Consider the following 18,969-nt stretch of genomic DNA (forward strand, 5'->3'; position numbering starts at 1 on the left):
GGTTGGTTGCAAGGGGGTGGCGAGGTGTGCCCCGGCACCAGGCCTCTCGCGGTTGCGCCTTACGCAGTATTCATATTGTATATTATAATAATTTAGACGTATTATAGGTGTGACGCACTACTAATAAAGTAATAAACATTGAAGATCAGTGGATTTGAGAACTAATAACTTGTAAGTAATAACTAATAACCAATAGTAATCCAGTAAATGTAACAAATTCGTGAAATCAGGAAGACTTAATCATTAAACAATTGTATTTAAACCATTATCAAGGCGCCCTAGTATTAACCAAACTAGGGGCCAATAGTCATTTTATTTATTTTGTTAAGTGTTTAGGAAGAGAACCCTTTCATATAAAAAAACTATTTTTCACCAGGCTCCGCAAATCCTTGAGCCGGGACTGTTAGAACGTTATTGTCATCTCGACGCATTATATAATAATAATATAGTGGTTATTGGTATATAATTTTATATTATATTCCTTTAATAATTAATAAACCACTACATACGTAAAACACGATTGTGAGCAGCGAATGTTATTATTACTTAACCTGAGTCTGTTATTCACAAAAAAATATTAAATCATTACAGATTTTGAATAATGTAATATATCAGTGAATATTATATTAGCAATCTGTATGAGTATTAATATTATGTCCAATTATGCGTGTCAAATATGCATTCATGAATCAAATCAAAATTATTCTCGAAAATTAACATAGTTATGTAACTTTTTAAGTTGGGTTTTATTTAAATTACTACATACTATAATAGTGATTGGAAAGTTGTTATTAAATAACAATATCATCCATGTAAATAATTTACACGTCAGTTCTAAACGTTGTTATTTAATGTAAACTCTTTTTTTTCTGTCGGGAAAATGTTTCTCGTACGTTTCTGGTTCAAAAAGAAAAAAAATAATGGAGCCAAACAATATTTACCAACGCAATGGTGTAATTTAATTTCATAATATTTAGTACCTATATGTATTGTTGAATTTGAGATAAAGATGATGATCATTTGAATTACAAATATGAATATGCAGAATAATATGCACTAATATCATTACGTACCTAAAGGCTAAAATACCAAAAAATTGATTATAAAATGTAACTTTGATACTTGTTAATATAATAATAGGTATATTATGATGTTCATTTTATAATATTACGTTGCCGAGAAATTTAAACGTTCGTACAGCTTCTGTTATTGGTTAGTCCTGCAGAAAAAATATTATTTGAATTTTTACAATTGATAAAATAAACGTACTAATTTGAAGGTCTTCCTTAGAAATTGAACAAATATTATTTTATAATGTAATATTGAAATAACTTTAAATTTATATACTAATACTCGTGGGACGTGTGCTGTATGGCCATTGGCAATATATTATAAATAAGATATGTGATCCAAATTTAAAACGAATGAATAGTATTGAACATGATAATGGTGAGTGAAAATGAAACCCATAAACACTTGGTAATTGGTATTATTTATTATGCTCGTATATTTTGCTCGTCGTGATTTTAATTAATATATAATACATCTACAAGTACCTATTTGATAAACAAAAATCATTATATTTAAAATTTAAAATAATTTCCAATAAGTATAATACCATAGATATAATTTTTAATGAATTTTATTGAAAATCGTGTTGAACACACATATTCATACTTTATATCATAATATTATATTAGTATAATTATTATTCATAGTGCGTATAGGTATTAGGTGTCTACTGCATGGCTACTATAGATATTACTATTTACTAATTATAATATTATATCAATAACTCAATATATACCTACCTAGTTATTTTATAGTATGGCCAGTAAATGACGTGGTTTTAGTTACATGCAGTAATTAAAAAATAATGAGTAGAACTATTTTATTTAATTATTAATTTTAATTATGGACTATATAATTAGTTCTTACATCGTTATTATGGGTATTTTTTTACATTTTAATTATATAGCGATCATATAAACATAAATCATAAGTACATGTCTATAATAAAACAAACTTTCCTTAACTAACACTAAAAACTTTCATCGATGGTAAACTTTCCATAAATTGGTCAGGCCATTTCCAGAAGCCGGTGTGTATGTGTTTAAATACTTCTAATCTAAAACTTTATACATGTACAGTATTACAGTAATATTTTATAGGTATACATGTACGAATTCTAATCTATATGATGTTATGTTATATACTAATTATGTATGCGGCTCATGATCCTTATTATATCAAAATCATACCTTAAGTAATTTTTTTTTTTTAAATGTTCAAAGCAAAAACTATATCAGACAATAAATTATAAAAAATGTTTGAATTGTTTGGACTCATATAAAAGCAGTTGTACTGGTATATTTACATAAAATAATTCAAAACAATTGAATTTATAAATCAATAGTTATAGTACCTAATACCTATTGTGTATTCTGTTTTATTAAATTAAAATTATATAATGAACTGTTAAACTTATTGGTTTTATCGTAGAAATATATACTTAATATTATTTTTATCGAACACTGTGTAAAAATAATTACTATACAATATAACTCATTCAGTTCATTTACGTGGGTGGGTAGCTTTATTAATGTTATATATTATATATTATATAACATTATAATATTAGATGAAATATATATATATAAAGTCTGGTAGTCGTGGGCATAATATTACATATCGACTGATCAATTAGTACGTTCACGGCAAGTTAGATATCATAATATTATGTTATATCGCAACTAGTTTAATAATAATAATAATAACAGTTTATTTTTTGTAACCAATCAATATCCATGCACAAATTATTTTTAAACATTAAGTAAAGGTTACCAAACCAGTAAACCCCTGTAGTTTGGAAAAGACGTATAGATAATAATATATTGTTTAACCAAATTAGTGTCAGTAATTACTAATCAGTAGGTATTCAGAAAAATTATGGTAATGTGTCATATAACAATACCTACCTATAGGTAATAACTATCGATTTTCTAGGATATTGTGTTAGTTAAAGGGGGGTTTAGATACTGCACTTAGATCATGTCGTGTCGTGTCGTGTCATGTCGTGTGAAAATTTTTCTCTAATTGGCTGGACCACGTGGTTCTATCAAGGTATACCATATAGTATATTGTTATTTTATCGCACGATACCACAGTAACCAAACGATACCGCATAATAGTTGAATATATTCAACTTTTTACCACGTGGTTATCTATAGAATCTGATATTTGCAGAGAAATTATAACTAAAAAAAAGTTATAAAATGTTATCGTCAGGTACCTACAATATTCATACCATTAGTATTGCATTTTGGTATACAGATAAAAAAAAACGCATTGCACGAAAGCACGTGATCATTAAAAACACGACACGACACGGTGTAAGTGTGCAACCTCCTTAACATTGTCATATATTATTACCGATATATTAGGTACCCATGTATTTTGAATACCATGAAAATATTATTGTTAAGTACTAGCTGGTTACTTATATACTCGTATTATTAATAAACTATTAATTGTTATTAAAACAAAATGGTATTTTTTCTTACGGTAGTGCAATTAACCCATATGTTTCGAAGTTACACCTGCATTTAAATGAAATTAATTCGTTCCGAGGTTGAGGGTGGTAATCGATTATTGGTTCAAACCGATGACATGCCTCGTGCCCTATGCCAGTAATCAGTATAACCAATTACCATTTACTTATATCACGGATAATATATTTTCTTTCGATTCATATCATACAATGTACTACACATCTGATTGAACATTGATGATTAATGGTTCTGTTGAAAACTTGGAATTTAAGAAAGCCACTGATGCGATCGCACACAACTCATTGTACTATAATTACTATAATTTTTTTTTATTTTTCTCTCCAAGCTGACTGTATTTGTAAAGTGAAAAAGCGATTTGTAATTCTTAATATTTACATTGATTATTGATAAGTACCTAGTCGACAATTATAGGCACTCGCCGTGTATGATAATCAATGATAAACGTACTTACTAAATAAAATTAAATCAAATACAGCCCCCGTGTATCGTGCTAATATTATGCTATATTATAAGTGATACGAGTAAGTATTATTACTATGATTATTCGTTTTTGTACACAAAATTTAAGTCGAAGTGACCCGACTGCCATGCCAGTTAAAATCTACTGTAAACGGCAATGGCACTGTAATGGCACTGAAACGGTAGTTCAACTATTTTTTTTTAACAGACGTAGGCATATATATTATGCTCTTTATTTTACATCTCTGAAAATATATTCTTGGCACAAGATTTCCGTATAATGAATGATATATTATACTATATAATGCTAAACTCCTTAGTAATTACTTCCATGGAACGGCAATCATTATGGAATAAAAATCAATAACCATTCGCGTTGTGTGTGGATGGCCATTATTATTTTTATATAATATTTGTCAACCCACTTAAACCAGAAAAAAAAAACATGTTTTATTCCTCATATATTTGTTTGGGATGTCGGGAAGTCCAGTATTATGTATGGTGACATTTGTCGTATGTATACAATAGCATATATACATAGTATATATCAATAAATGCACTTTATTATATTATGTAGCTACTGATAACTATAATAGACATTGTGTGTAGATGAAAAATAACGAAAATAAAAAATATGTCAACGAGTTCCCATTGTAAAAAATATATTATGATTAAATTATTTGGTTAATATTTGGTCAACTCTGTATCTCCATAAAAAAAATCGACCCTCGTACTTCGCTTTAAGCTAAAATATTATATAAAAATGGCCTCATTGCATTGGGGCTAATTGCTTTTTGACGCTTATAATAATTACGATGTGTTTAGGTGAGTTCAGTAAAATTTGTTTTAGCGTGTATCATGCAATGGGTTTGAGACTAACTTAATGTAAAGTAATTACCTACCCACTGGATTACTTATGAGTTATGACAAAGTAATAGCTCCAATTCATTTTTGAAATAAAAACTTAGGACTTTAGAAAATTTCATTATTTGAATTTTTACATAATAAAACGTAAATAAAATTGCTGTTGAGCTCCACTTATCATTTTATCGTTATAAAATTACATTTCTTTAATTTAATTTTCCAGCCCTTAAAGTTTTTACTTTCTATAAAGCAATAATTGATAATTCCGCGAGTTAATACATATTATTATAATAATTTTTTGTTTCCGTCGCCGAATTATTGTTAATTATTTATATAAGTATTTTTTTACGCATACCTATAAATATGTATTTTAATAATTCATACCACATGGTATATTCCATGTTTTTTGTTCATAATAATTGTTTTATTATATTTCATTTAAGCCGAGTTACGCACTTAAAACTGAAACCAAAATATAACGAGTGCCGTACCCAAATCTGTCGTGGGCGGATTGCCCAGTCTGATCCGACTTACACGGGTGGTGACTGATAACTAGACACCACCACCTAATTACCACTTTTGACTTTTTAACTAAAAAAATAGCACCAGACATGCACCGTATCCAATCAATTACAGGTCCGATTTACATTCGTGGTGACTGATACACATTTACAGTTTTGAACTTTAGACGTTTGACCCACAAAAACCACAAGCCAACACGCCTTGTGTAATGAACTAAAATATAACACAGTTATTGTGTCATCCATTTTTAGGCTCCAAAAATGTGTGGATTACGTCAGTATCATAAAGTATAATCCCTCTTGCAACCGAACCATACAGTTCAGCTACAGTCCATACGGCATACGGTTCTATATACCTACGTATAATAATATCTTGGCATTAATGACGACAGCTACACAATACGATTTTGGAGTTCTTTAAAAAGAAAATGAAAACAATATTATAAGGTCGAGGCGCTGGCGTTTTTTTGAAGGGAGTGACACTTTTGTTGTTTTATATTGTTTTAAACTGTTGGTGCACATGTAACAATAATGGGCACAGTTTTTTGTAAATTGTTAAATAATAATATTATATCCTTTGTAATTTAAAACGCTCTCCAAATATATTATTATGTATAATATAGTATATTATCATATAATAAGTATAATAACACTAAGTCAACGTGGAACCTATACGTACTACCTACATTTAGTATCGGCATACATCGACAATTTTTTTTTTTTTTTTATTTCAGTTGAAAAGTTCCATTATTATTATCTTATGAATAATGTTTTGTGTGAATAATTATTATTCACATACCACTAAAATAATATATTCGCTTCCAGTGTTCGTGGAAAAAAAAGAATAATGATTGAAATGTGCATGTGTACATTAAAATGAATCACCTGGCACATACAGTTTATCGCACTGGCGTAACTCGTTATCTGAAGGTCAAAATGAAATTAAATGTAAAAAATGTTTATGAAAATTATAATACATTGTTGTATACTTATACAGTTTTAATTATTTTCATGTTTTGCCCCACTAAATATTATGGAGACGTTATTTTAAATATTTGTTATAATATCCTATAATTATTTAATACAATACCTATAATATGTACTACCATTCACCTGTAATAATAACTATTTTTTGTTTTTCTGCTGATTGTGATAATTCAAGACTTTAAGAGCACCTCTTGGTACTACGGTTACTACTAACTCGCTTGTATTTAATTTTTAAGACTACCTACTGTGAAAGTTGAAAAATACCCACTCCAAAATACCACTTACTCCATCAACATAACAGTTTTACGATCTAAAGAACTACACACGAAAGTGTTGGTTCTCCCTTCTTCACAAAACCATGGTGATATTTAAATACTACTGTAACACTAATACATTCTTTACCCCACTCAAAATTTTAATTTTAATTTTTTTAGCATTCTGCTTGCATCTTAGTAGGTAGGTAATAGGTATGTACATCCTTATAACAGCGAAAACTCGTTATTCAGATAATATTACTCTGCTTCAGATTAAGTACACAGATTGTCATTAAGATATCAAACGTTAATAATAGAGAAAAGTATAAGGACGAATGACAATAATTTTATGAAATGCCAGAATTGTATCTTATTCAATTTTCAAAACTATATGGTCGAAAAAAGTCAATATAGTTTTAGAAATATATAATGATTAATGACAAATGGTGTGCTAACTGTTTGAAGTATCACTTATCACTAAGAGTGAATCACCAAGCATTCTCACTTCCCGCCACCCTACGGCTATAAATGCATTAATGATGCACTTAAAATGCATATACAATCCTGATTTTTGGAAATTTTTGTATACCCAAAGACTAATAATTTAAATATTATGTTCAGACACCTTGGATATTTTTTGGCCTTTTCGAGGTGTGCCGTGTTATACCTTTACAATTTTGGTAAGTCACGCGTTTTCTCCATTTTAACCTACTAACCCGTCTACCCCAAGCGTGCCTGCGCCACTTGACACTCTCTCATTGCAAGTTCCCCCGTCCTCATATTGTATATGGCAATTATATTTTACAATATTTATACGGTATATATGTATACGCCATGTGCGGTGTATCTCATCTCCATATTATTATAGCCTATATTATTTTTAAAATTCGAGCTGGTTACCAAATTTGACTAAGCCACGGATAATGTAATCGAAATAAAATACCTATATGATTGCTGTACGTAATACGGAAACCGTTGGTCTATACAAACATTGTAATTTGTGGACTCAGCTGTGAGCGGGAGTAATGATTTTAAAGTGGCCGGCTTGTCGTGTACACTCGGACGCGGCCTTTGTAGGGCACACACCAATAATTGCTGCCCAGATTTTTGAAGAGCGTATAAACGAATTGCGGCCCATATTTTTACTTTGGGTACTCACTTATTTAAAATATAAAATAAATATTATATAGGCGGTACTGTCGAACTTTATTTTCCTTCCCATTTTTACACAGACTGTCTGTATAGCGTTATTACTGAAAAATCTTATACCATATCTTCATGAGAATTGGGTATCAATTCTGCCGAAATGACCTTTTTACCTGTAATATACTTATCGATTGTGCTGGCTATCGATTCCACTGATTTTTTTTTTATAACACATTGATTCCGCTCGGTCGCATATTATGATACACTTTAACTAAAAAAAAATGGGCAAGTGGGTGGTTACAAGCGGGTCACTGTAATGGATGGAGTTAAATTTTAATTCAATGATATCATATCATTGTATAAGAAAAACGATTCTGAGCGAAGATGGTTGGTCAGCCTATGATATTACTACCATATTGTATATTTGATGATATTATTGTGAATAAAGTAATTTATATAAAACCCATTTACGTGGAACTTTTGTTTTAAATTTTCTATCCTAAACTATAAAAGTTGAACATTTTATAAATTTTAAACTACAAAATAATTATTAAATTTTAAATTTGATAAATTTTGTCAACAACGAACTTTAAATGCTTAAAAAAAAAATGTATGACTGGATTTTTAATATTTTTAAAATGTCATTGTAACAATATATTAAGAGCCTTATAATATATACTATATTAGGTATATGTGATTAAAATTGTATATCCATCACCTTATACCCGCATAATGTGTTGCTTACATAATATAACTAACGAATAATGTAGCGAATTTTATATTCATAATAATCCATTTTACTCTGATGTTTTAATATTTGAGTAATTTTACCTATTATAAAATTTAAAGTTAAGAACATTATTTAAGGCCCACGGTGTATTTGCTTTAAGTTTGATAATTGGTGAGGTCACTCTAATATTTCGGCTATAACAACACAAAATTGGTATCTTTATGACGGAGACAACACGTCATGGAGATGTGACGTCCCCTTAAAATATTTATAAAAATTAATATATATTTCGTAATATAAAGGACTGCGTTTAAACTTTAAACCTCTATTTTTCGTCCCTTACCGAGTCATTTGTAGATTAGGTAGAGTGCCAATTTTTTGTAATCCACTGACTACGTAATACGTATACCTATAAAATGTCGACATAACCTCGACCTTTGCAGTTTAACGGGGCCGCAAACATATTATTTTTGTAACATTATAATAAACGGACCGCTACAATATGATGATAATCAAAGTGCCTAGAAGCAGGAGAGTAGTTAATAAAAGATAAAAATACATTTATAGTCACATAACATTGTATGATTTATGTAGGTAGGTACCTATATAGTAATAAAATGTAAGTTTTAAATCAGTGTAATTTGTAATTTTAAGTTTTTTTTTATTCTGGGTGCTTAAATTAAAGCTTGTCGGCCGTAGGTCGAATATGTCTGGACTAATGAAATATTGTGTCGAAACTTTTTTATGCTTGTCTTCGCCAAGGGATTGAGGAAAGGGCGGTTCTCTTGTTATGAACCTATTAAAAATTGATTTTAATCTTATAACGATATTATATACTCCTAAAATACGACTTGTAATTAGTTGTACTCATAAATTATGATATATATTAATAATAATAATATAATGTTACAGAAATTATTTTTATTTTTGAAACACACAATTTTTCTAGAAATTCATTAGTCAGTATTCTTACGATTATATTAAGTATACCTAATATCGTATATTATATTATATGTAATTTTTAATGAATGTGATAATATCGGAGTCACAGGTATGCCAATAAAATAATTAGGCATCAAATCAGGCGGTACATAGCTGTAGCACTAGTGCTATATAGGTAATAGGTATATCTAATATAGGATATAAAAATTAATTAACAGTTGAACAAACGATGTTTGACCCATGCGTGCCATACAGCCATTGATTATGACAGCGATCATAGGTGAGTGCGTGAAATGTAAAAAAAACAAACTGTCGGCTCGTTGAAGCGGTGAACTACGACGACGGCGTATTTTAGTGCACAGTGCACACTTTATTTATAACACATGAACCTAACCGGTGAACTACAGCGTAAAGTGTAAAATAATAATGAGACGATGCTATAGATGGACGTAAAAATATAATATTTCTACAGTTTTTCCATCTTAAAACATCGTCCGATACCGCCCGGCCGCCACTGCGTCCTAAACGTTTGCGGACCGTCGTAACAAACGGGACAATATTTTGTTTTTCGACGCTGTAAAAATCGGTGTTGTTAATTAATTATTTATCGGTACAGTTTAAATTATTTATGACGACGATTTAAATTCAATTTAATAAGTTATGTGCATTTTGCACGCGTATAACTAGGCACTTGGAATAACACAATGTGTATACATACATTGACATTTGTCGCACGTATATTTACATTTTGATTATTAATGCAGTGCAAAGTACCAACGGTAAAATATATAGTTTTTTTCTTTCAGGAGTTAAACAATAAACATATGTCATCGTGTATTACATGTGTTGTATACACTCGGTTACGGATAAATAATAGAAAATAGTTTTCGTATTGTGCGTTTGTACATATAATGTTAGGTACAATTATGCATAATGTTATAAGATAGTAATCCTATACTGGGATGCTAATTGTGTTGTGTGAGATTGCGGTGAGAACATGAGGAAGGAGTTACTATAATAATAATAGTACCTAGTGCTTAGTATATTAGTTGTAGTAGAGGTGAAATCGGAAAGAAATGTTTGTAATAATTATTTTATATTAGAATTTCGATGCTGGTTATGTATTTTAAAACTGGAAGTGACACATGCATATATAATACTTTTATTATTATTATTATTATTATTAAAGTTTTCCTGACATTAATCATATAAACTTAGGTACTTGTATAGACTTACAATTATTGACATTTATATTACAGATATCAATGATAACAATTCATACATAATACCCATGACGGATTATCGTTATTGGGTTTGTGAATTTAATTTGTAGGTCTTACATTCAAATGAATCGATATTTAGTAGTTCTGTATAATATTGTTATTATTTATTTTATAATGACTGTGCGTAATAAATTGTTTTATTTTAATTTACATTATTATTTGATGGTTCAAAATTAAATTTATTTGTGGCGTAGGGCCGCGGGCATCTCGCAAAATATACATGCGCTACTCAACCCATCTGTACAATTGCATGTTATTATTATTGATGTTTGTTCACAATTCAATATTTATACACAACAAACATTTAGAAAATATTTTAGTTCAAGATATCGAATTAAAAAATATGGTCCGTAAATATAAAACAAAAGTTAACAATATCACGATGATACCAAACAGAAAATAAAATAATTCCATAGTGAGTGGAAAATCCCCAAAGTTCGTATTCGCAATGAAAATAATACTGTAGATAATATTATTTTGTAACCAATTATAAATAATTGTTTTTTCTCGTACTTGACATACCTTAGGTGCATACTTTATATTATTAAGTTAATTTGTATCTATTTGTAGTCTAATATTTAAAACAAAAAATACATTTTAATAATTGTATATTATCTGACGATTTTAAATTTTAATATTTATGTATCAGGTATCTAAACTTTCACAAAAATTTATTTATTTTGATACATGTGTTTCATTTAGGTAAACCATTCTATTAAAATCATAATATATATAGAGTTTCGTATAATAATTTCGCGATTATCGTCTTAGTCACAATATTATTGTTTTGATTTTCTGAAATGACGTTGAAAAACGAGTAATAAAATATTTAGCAGTCACATAAATTTTGAATCTGTGATCGTAAAACCAATGTATAGATACAGGTAAATCAAAAGTGACATAAAACGTATATATTATACATAGGTACCTACTATATTTTATAAAATATACAATACAGCAGTTGTGGTCATAGTCTGTATGACCTAAAAATCGTACCGTAATAGGTAGGTATTACCTATCTCAGATCTCCTAATAACAATATACCTAATATTATAATATTGTTTACATAGGTACATCGTACAACGAAAAATACGTTCCAAACGTTATTTTTCTATTGAATTATACGCCATTGTTCATTTCGTGATTTTTTTTTTAAATTTTATATTCTTGAATACACATTATTGTACTAATTATGTAGGTACATACAATTATAATATTTTATTATACAAACGCCTGTATTAGTGTATCATTTTACTACAATACTGTCGAAATCCAATAACAATGCGGTCAATAGTAACTATTGACAAATAACTGTATTTAATATTATCATGATTAACGAGAATTTACCCATTTCTGCGTGTCTGCTGGGCGTATATTTTATCTTATCATTATAATATCCATGTTACCATGTGTAACATGTTGACTGTATTTTTATTTTTTAGTACTGTACACTATTAGGCACACATGAGTACACAACACTGTGACAGTCGTACAGTGTTTTTTTTATTTTTTCGAGTATAATAACAATATTATAATATACTATGCTGTGCACCAGCACAGACATGGACGATGTTAGATTAAAAAAAACATAAAAAAAAATATAATTGTATGATAAAATATTGAAATGTAGAAAGAAAAAATAGAAATTAATGAATACAACCAAAAACGTAGGTGATACGCATTATTTTTTAACTTTTTGTAATAATTAAAACATTTAAATCGTATAAATCGGTTATAACTGAGATAATAAGTAGGAATAAGATTAAAATATATTACATAAGATATATTACATAGATTCTATTTTTTATTTTTGTAAAACCATTTTTTAACACTATATTAATATATTATCCATAGTTATATAATTTTAATAACTAGGAAACTACTCGTTCGAATTTTGATACATAGACATTTAAAAAAATATCCTCTGCTTCACAATTTACAGTAAAAAATTAATTTTTATCAGCATGTGGCATCTTTTAAACATTTTAAAAATATATTTGAAAGTACGGTCCTATTCGTACCTATACTTAAAAATTCCAAAAATCAGAATATTGATAACTCTGTTCTTAAACGATAATGGGGGTGAACACTGGTTCCATGGTCTGCTAATATATAAACATATGGAAATACCTAGGTAAATACGTCACTGACATATTATTATGTTAATTTTATGATAATATAAATTTAAATATGATTACTTACCTAAAACAGTAGAGCGAAGTTTAGATATTGAATGAATAAATCATACTGTTATATTATTTGATATTTTTTTCATTTACTTGATAATGCTTTTGTGCTTAATTAATTTAAAAAAAATTCTGTTTGAGTTACTCTCATTTTTTTAATTATACATTTAGATGATAAATTTAACGTACATATAATATAACATTTACGATAAAATATGACGTAATTTTCACGTGTGCAGCTAATATAATAAAAACAAGACAAGTATAATAATTTATCTAACAGTTTACACAGTGGTTTTTTAAAAGTTTTAATTGATTAGTATATTATTACTGTAAATAATTTATTATTTTCAGGAATATATTACTGTGACAAATAATTTGTAAGTTATTCACTGTTATTGAAACATATTAGAAACATGATAAACATCTGACTATGTGAGAGTATATGAATATTTGATATAATCAGGTAAATTATCTAGTGAAAAAAATATTAAAATAAACTAAAGTTGTATGTAACATTAAAAATTTTTGAAAATTATATTTGGTAGAATTTACTAATATGGACATCACATTGATATTTTAAGAAAAACATAAGTTTCTATAAAGTATTTATTTAGTTAATATTACACTACAGTCTGATTTACAACTTACTATTATAGTATACCTACTTTCGTTTAGATTAAGTTTTCAAAATGTACAATTTATAATAAACAACATTTATTTTTAAATATCTATATTAGGTACGCAGGTTATCGTAAAATACAGTGTTATATGTTACAATGATAATGAGTTAAAAATATGACAAAAAATAACATAAAATGTACACATATAATAGTACTGGAGATTTTCACCATTCCTATAGCTGCGCCACTGCGGCTATACTGGTCTTAACACTGTTAAGTCGTCGAGGATTCGTATTGTTAATTATTATCTTTGTGTACCTACCTACCTACCTATACTTACATCGATTTTTTTCATTCGGGTGTAACGCAGCCGTGAACTAATTGGAAAACGTATTTATTATTTTTGATTAGTCGCCGTCTAATCAGTGGTAAATAAAAACGAAGTTGCTTCGATTGACCTGTGAATTTGATTTATTTAGCGGTCTAAACAGCCAATTAGTTCTGCATTATCAACTCTTATTTAACAAATTATATCGAATTCTATAGATGTGTGGTGGTCTCGACCGCGTAAAAGTTTCTAAAACTATTCGAAAAGTTACTCTACGCCCTCTTTAAACTTCCATATACCTGCAGCACACACGCTCTATATACACGCTATACAAGAAGAAATTTACTGTATACCGCGTGTTAAAATAACATTCTAGATGTAGGTAAATACTTATCGTGATCATACCTAGTCTGCACATTACCACAGAATATAATATAATATTATATTTGTTGAGGAATGCAATGATTTGGCCGACCCGTTGTTTTTTTTTAAATAAGTATATATCTTTGATTAACATCGTATTGTTGTTTGAGCCGTTTCTCGTATACACACGCATAGTATAGTAACAACTATCATAATATACATATATTAGGTGCCTAGGTGTGTATGGGTACGCGTGAGTGCGTGTAGACATTTTGCTAGCTTAGGGGCCTAATTAAACGTATATTGTCGGGCCTCAAAGCCGTAGAGGAAAATACAACTCCGGTGTTATTTTAAGTTTTTTTTTAAAGATTAATGAGTTTATTCTTTTTAAGAAAATATATATTTTTAAGGTGTATACAAAGTTCAAAAAAAAAAAAAAAACGGTGTTCGTTCTAATGCATAATTATTTTATATTGCATTTCGGTATTGATCACGGTTTTAATGAAGAGCTCAAAGACCTCAAAGGACAAGTATATTATATATAGGTACATATTAGTATTAATATATATACAAGTATATTATAAAAAAAGCAATCTTTATACCGACGTAGCTTGTGGACGTTTTTTTTTTCAAAACGTTTTGAAGAAAATTTAAATATTTTAAACATCGGCTTCACAATATAAAATACCAATTTTAAAACTGAAATAAAAATGTTATTTCTGCCGTTTTAAATCTCGCGTATTATAATGTTTTTCGCATACAATGCTGGGTTATACGAAACACCGTACCTCTATGATTTTTACTGCATATTGTTGTATGCCATGCGAGGCAGCACAAACATAATGACATCTTATTATGGCAGCAGTGCCGCAATAAAAACCAAAAGTATTTTATACGCTGTGTACAATATCAGTTTTTTTTCCTTCGTCAGCCCTTCGCACAATTCTTTTCCTCTGTGCTACTAACCACGTCTCGTGCTGAACTCGAGTGCAGGAATCAACGTATATAATATTTCGTATCTGTTATTAAAAAAAAAAAAAAATGTTAATGAAATAGAAAATCGTGTATTATAATAGGTTAGGTACTTTTTATTGATTGAGGCGAAAGTCCCAAATCCCATTCCTATAAAAATTACACTATAGCACATATTAAAAAACCGAATACTAATATTTTAACAATTTTAACTATGTATATACTTATATAGTTGTGTGCCTGTGTGCTGTTGTGTTGTATGTGTGTCGTGTGTGTGTTATTAGTTTCGTTGGATTCTATCGACTATTTTTTATAACATATTTTCGTGTCTTTTATGATGGTCTCAATAAAAAAAAAATACAATCAATTGCACGTACCTATGTGTTGTTGTACGTTTATAGGTATTATGCATGTTTACGTTATAGGTACTTTATCAATTCTCCATAGACACGCGAACTAGTTTTGTTTGAAATATTTTAAGGTTTCGTAACAATCCATCAAAACTGGTGAAAAATAAATGTGATAAATTGTATTGTATCATCTATAAGCATCTAATTTGAGTGTATGCATCATATACATTCCTTTAAAGTTTAAGTTTATGACGATCAGTATTTTATTTAACTCTCGCCATCTCAGGTTGCAAAAAATAAATAATTTTTGGTAATTGTCATTAATCAGACAGAGGATTTTGAGTTATTAATATTATATTACGAATATTCCGAACTCCCTAGAGTTGAGCTTTCAAGCTGCATTGTTAAGTAGTTATTCTGAAAACACGACAGGTTACATAACAATATTTGAGTTATTATGTCAACTACTCAGCTGTAAATTCGTAAATAAATTATTTTAATTCTATACATAAGGAAGAATTAAACTGTTTCAACCGTTTCGGGTTATATCATAATTTTACAATTTATTCGGATTAATTTAATGACTCTGCAATATTATTTTGATAATATAATATAATATAATATAATATACTACTTTTATATTACTATATTTTATGTATTTATCTATTGAATATTATACTTACAATATTTAAACTAAGGAATTAAAAATGTAACAGTGCCTACATAATATGCAAAACTTCGAACAAAACGTCATTATGTATGCTGTATGTTTGGTCACTGCTACGAAACCATCACGGAGTTGATAATGATTAGTGAAGACCAACAAAAATAAATATGGTCTATACCTATTATCATTATACTTAATGCTATTATTTAAACAAGTAAGTAGTTACGTAGCCATTGTCATCGCACATCATTAAATAAATTATACTTTTGTAATTTTCTGCAGTTAACTTACCGAATTCATTAAAATTATCTGCATGATGACCCGTACCTAATTTGTTTTACAGCCGAAATTATTATAAACTAATGATATGAGCATAAATAATTTAAACGTTCTTGCGACGGCATAAATGTCATATGTAAATTGTGTACTGATTATATTATATGCCACGCCACGTCGATGCTCTGGTCGAAATCGATCGTTTAAAATATACCTCCCGACCAAGCTTTTCCTTATTTCTCGTTTGGTACACTGCTGCTACCATTGTATACCACTCCCGTTAAAATTTGTAATTTACAAAAGTATACGACGGCAATATTATTTAACGAAAAAAGCACTTTTAGTGCGTCTTTTGTGCTTTCGGTGACTTTTATATCCATAATAATAGTTGTTCATCGTTTAAATTTTTAATACATCATGAATTCATGAATTAATTTGAAAAACTCATTTTGTATTATTCACGATGACATAAGATGTGATACCCAATGGCCAGTGGCGTAGATAGGGTACCCTCACACACATTACCTTTCCACCCCTAATAAATGTATTATTTATATAAGAAAACTGTAAAAAAATGTAGTAAAATTTATACTTAAACCCTCCCCCCTTAGATAATCCATGATATGCCTTTGGTTCTACCTATTCAGTTTTTAAAATCAAATAATATCCGCTTGAGTCAATTATATATTTATATCAATGATGGAGTTACACCAAAGATTTAGATTTGTGTATTAAAAATAAAAATCTTGTATATTTGCTATTAAAACCTCAAGCCTGTAATTTTTAATTTTAATTATATTTTTATGTTTGAATACACTAATCAATACTTTTTTAATTCAATATGAATGTATATATTTTTTATTTAAGTAAGTTTTATAACAGACTAACGACAGTAGTTAATGAGCCTAACGGTCCATATCTATACTGCTGTGGTATGCAATAGCATATTATTATCAAACGATAAAACGTGTGTTGAAGTCACGTTGTGGGGAGATACATTTTGAACGATTGACTAAACGCGTTTATTTTTACCATCACAATAACAAATTATTACATTATTACCTATATGGCTATATTGTCCCAATGACATCACATTCGTTCCTATACCGTTTTGAAGAGCGCGCATTATGAACGCTATAACTATAGGTACTTATAACGAAACACATTGTTCCTGAGATGAAAACAACGAACAAGTTATTGTCTTAAAATGTTAGTATTAAAAAATTTTAATGTTTACTTGTTACCACTGTGTATTTTGATCGTCTTTGATATTCACGCCACTGCAGGTAGTTTTTTATGCACTGTAATTTCTACATAAATATTAAAAAAATATTAATTCAAAATAATTGTACATTGTAATTTATAGTTGATTAATTAATTTATTGTTATCGTTATAATTATCAGGTCAATTGGTACGGACTAGATACGAAAAGAACAAGAAACAGGTAATGATTATAATAATATCGATATGACGATTAAATTAAACTTATTAGCTAATTTATATAAATTATAATAATGTACTTATAATGAGATCAACTTTAATCGTTCTAGGGTGATCAAGTATGCCGCCAAAACACAGAATGTGTTTCTAGGTTGGAATGCGATATACATTTGGAAACTCAAAATCAACAAAAATGTAAATTGGGAAATGAATTGTGAGTATAATAAACTAAAATTCGACTTAATTAAAAATTATAAATATTATATAAGAAGCATTAGGTACCTGATGTAAAATAAATAATTACAGTTTGGAAATATATTACCTACATACAAAATGTAGGTAGTAGGTAGGTTTAAAAATATTTAAAAATGTAATATTTTAGATTCTGAGTGGAACGATGAATGTATTGATTTTAAAATGATGTGTTTTTTTTTTTTTTATTATTTATTTTTTTTTTTGTGTCTGTCATCACCTTTTAGGACAGTAAAAGTGCATGGATTTTCTTCAACAGTATCTTTTCTGATAGGAAAGTGAATCTAGTTGGTACTTTGGGGGGGGGGGGGGGGGGGGCAAAAGTAAAAATTTTCCAGTAGTTTTCAAAAGCGCCGTGAAAAACAAAAGAAAAATTAAGGAAAAACGGGAATTTTTACGCAAAATCGGTTTTTCGCAAAATCGATTTTGGCTTTTGATGTAACTCTAAAACGAATGAATGTATATACATGAAATTTTCACTGGTTGTTTATATTTACATTTTCTATACACGATGAAATTTTCAAAATATTATGATTTGTTTTGAACTGTTTAGGAACATTTTCATTTTCCATTTTTTTTTTAGTTTTTTTTCTAAAAATATCAATAAAATATTTTGTTGGTTAAAAAAGCTTGAGAATTTAATAGAAAGCTCCTAGTATATTATTTCAAAGGCAGATGAAAAATATTAAAAATCCTTAGTCACAGTTTTTTTTTATAAGCATTTAAAGTTCAAAATTGACAAAATATGGAAAA

At 28.5% G+C, this 18,969-nt stretch overlaps 2 protein-coding genes across 3 annotated transcripts in view; one reads left to right on the forward strand and one right to left on the reverse strand.

The window, feature by feature from the left end:
* Positions 1 to 13,057, reverse strand: part of LOC100159651 (alpha-1,6-mannosyl-glycoprotein 2-beta-N-acetylglucosaminyltransferase) — a 65,897-nt gene extending 52,840 nt beyond the window's left edge. The window contains exon 1 of one of the 2 annotated variants that reach the window (XM_029486713.1): positions 12,961 to 13,057. The gene's annotated coding sequence lies outside the window, so the exon portion shown is untranslated. The remainder of the gene's footprint in view (positions 1 to 12,960) is intronic. The other variant, XM_029486715.1, reaches the window with a different exon arrangement.
* Positions 13,058 to 17,567: 4,510 nt separating this feature from the next.
* The window catches only part of LOC100163594 (venom protease), a 7,658-nt gene continuing 6,256 nt past the window's right edge, over positions 17,568 to 18,969 (forward strand). The window contains exons 1-3 of the mRNA XM_029486718.1: positions 17,568 to 17,809; positions 17,928 to 17,968; positions 18,075 to 18,178. Of these exons, the coding sequence (XP_029342578.1) occupies positions 17,731 to 17,809; positions 17,928 to 17,968; positions 18,075 to 18,178 (224 nt within the window). The 5' untranslated portion in view covers positions 17,568 to 17,730. The remainder of the gene's footprint in view (positions 17,810 to 17,927; positions 17,969 to 18,074; positions 18,179 to 18,969) is intronic.

Source organism: Acyrthosiphon pisum, chromosome A1, assembly GCF_005508785.2.
Source record: "Acyrthosiphon pisum isolate AL4f chromosome A1, pea_aphid_22Mar2018_4r6ur, whole genome shotgun sequence".
NCBI lineage: Eukaryota > Metazoa > Arthropoda > Insecta > Hemiptera > Aphididae > Acyrthosiphon > Acyrthosiphon pisum.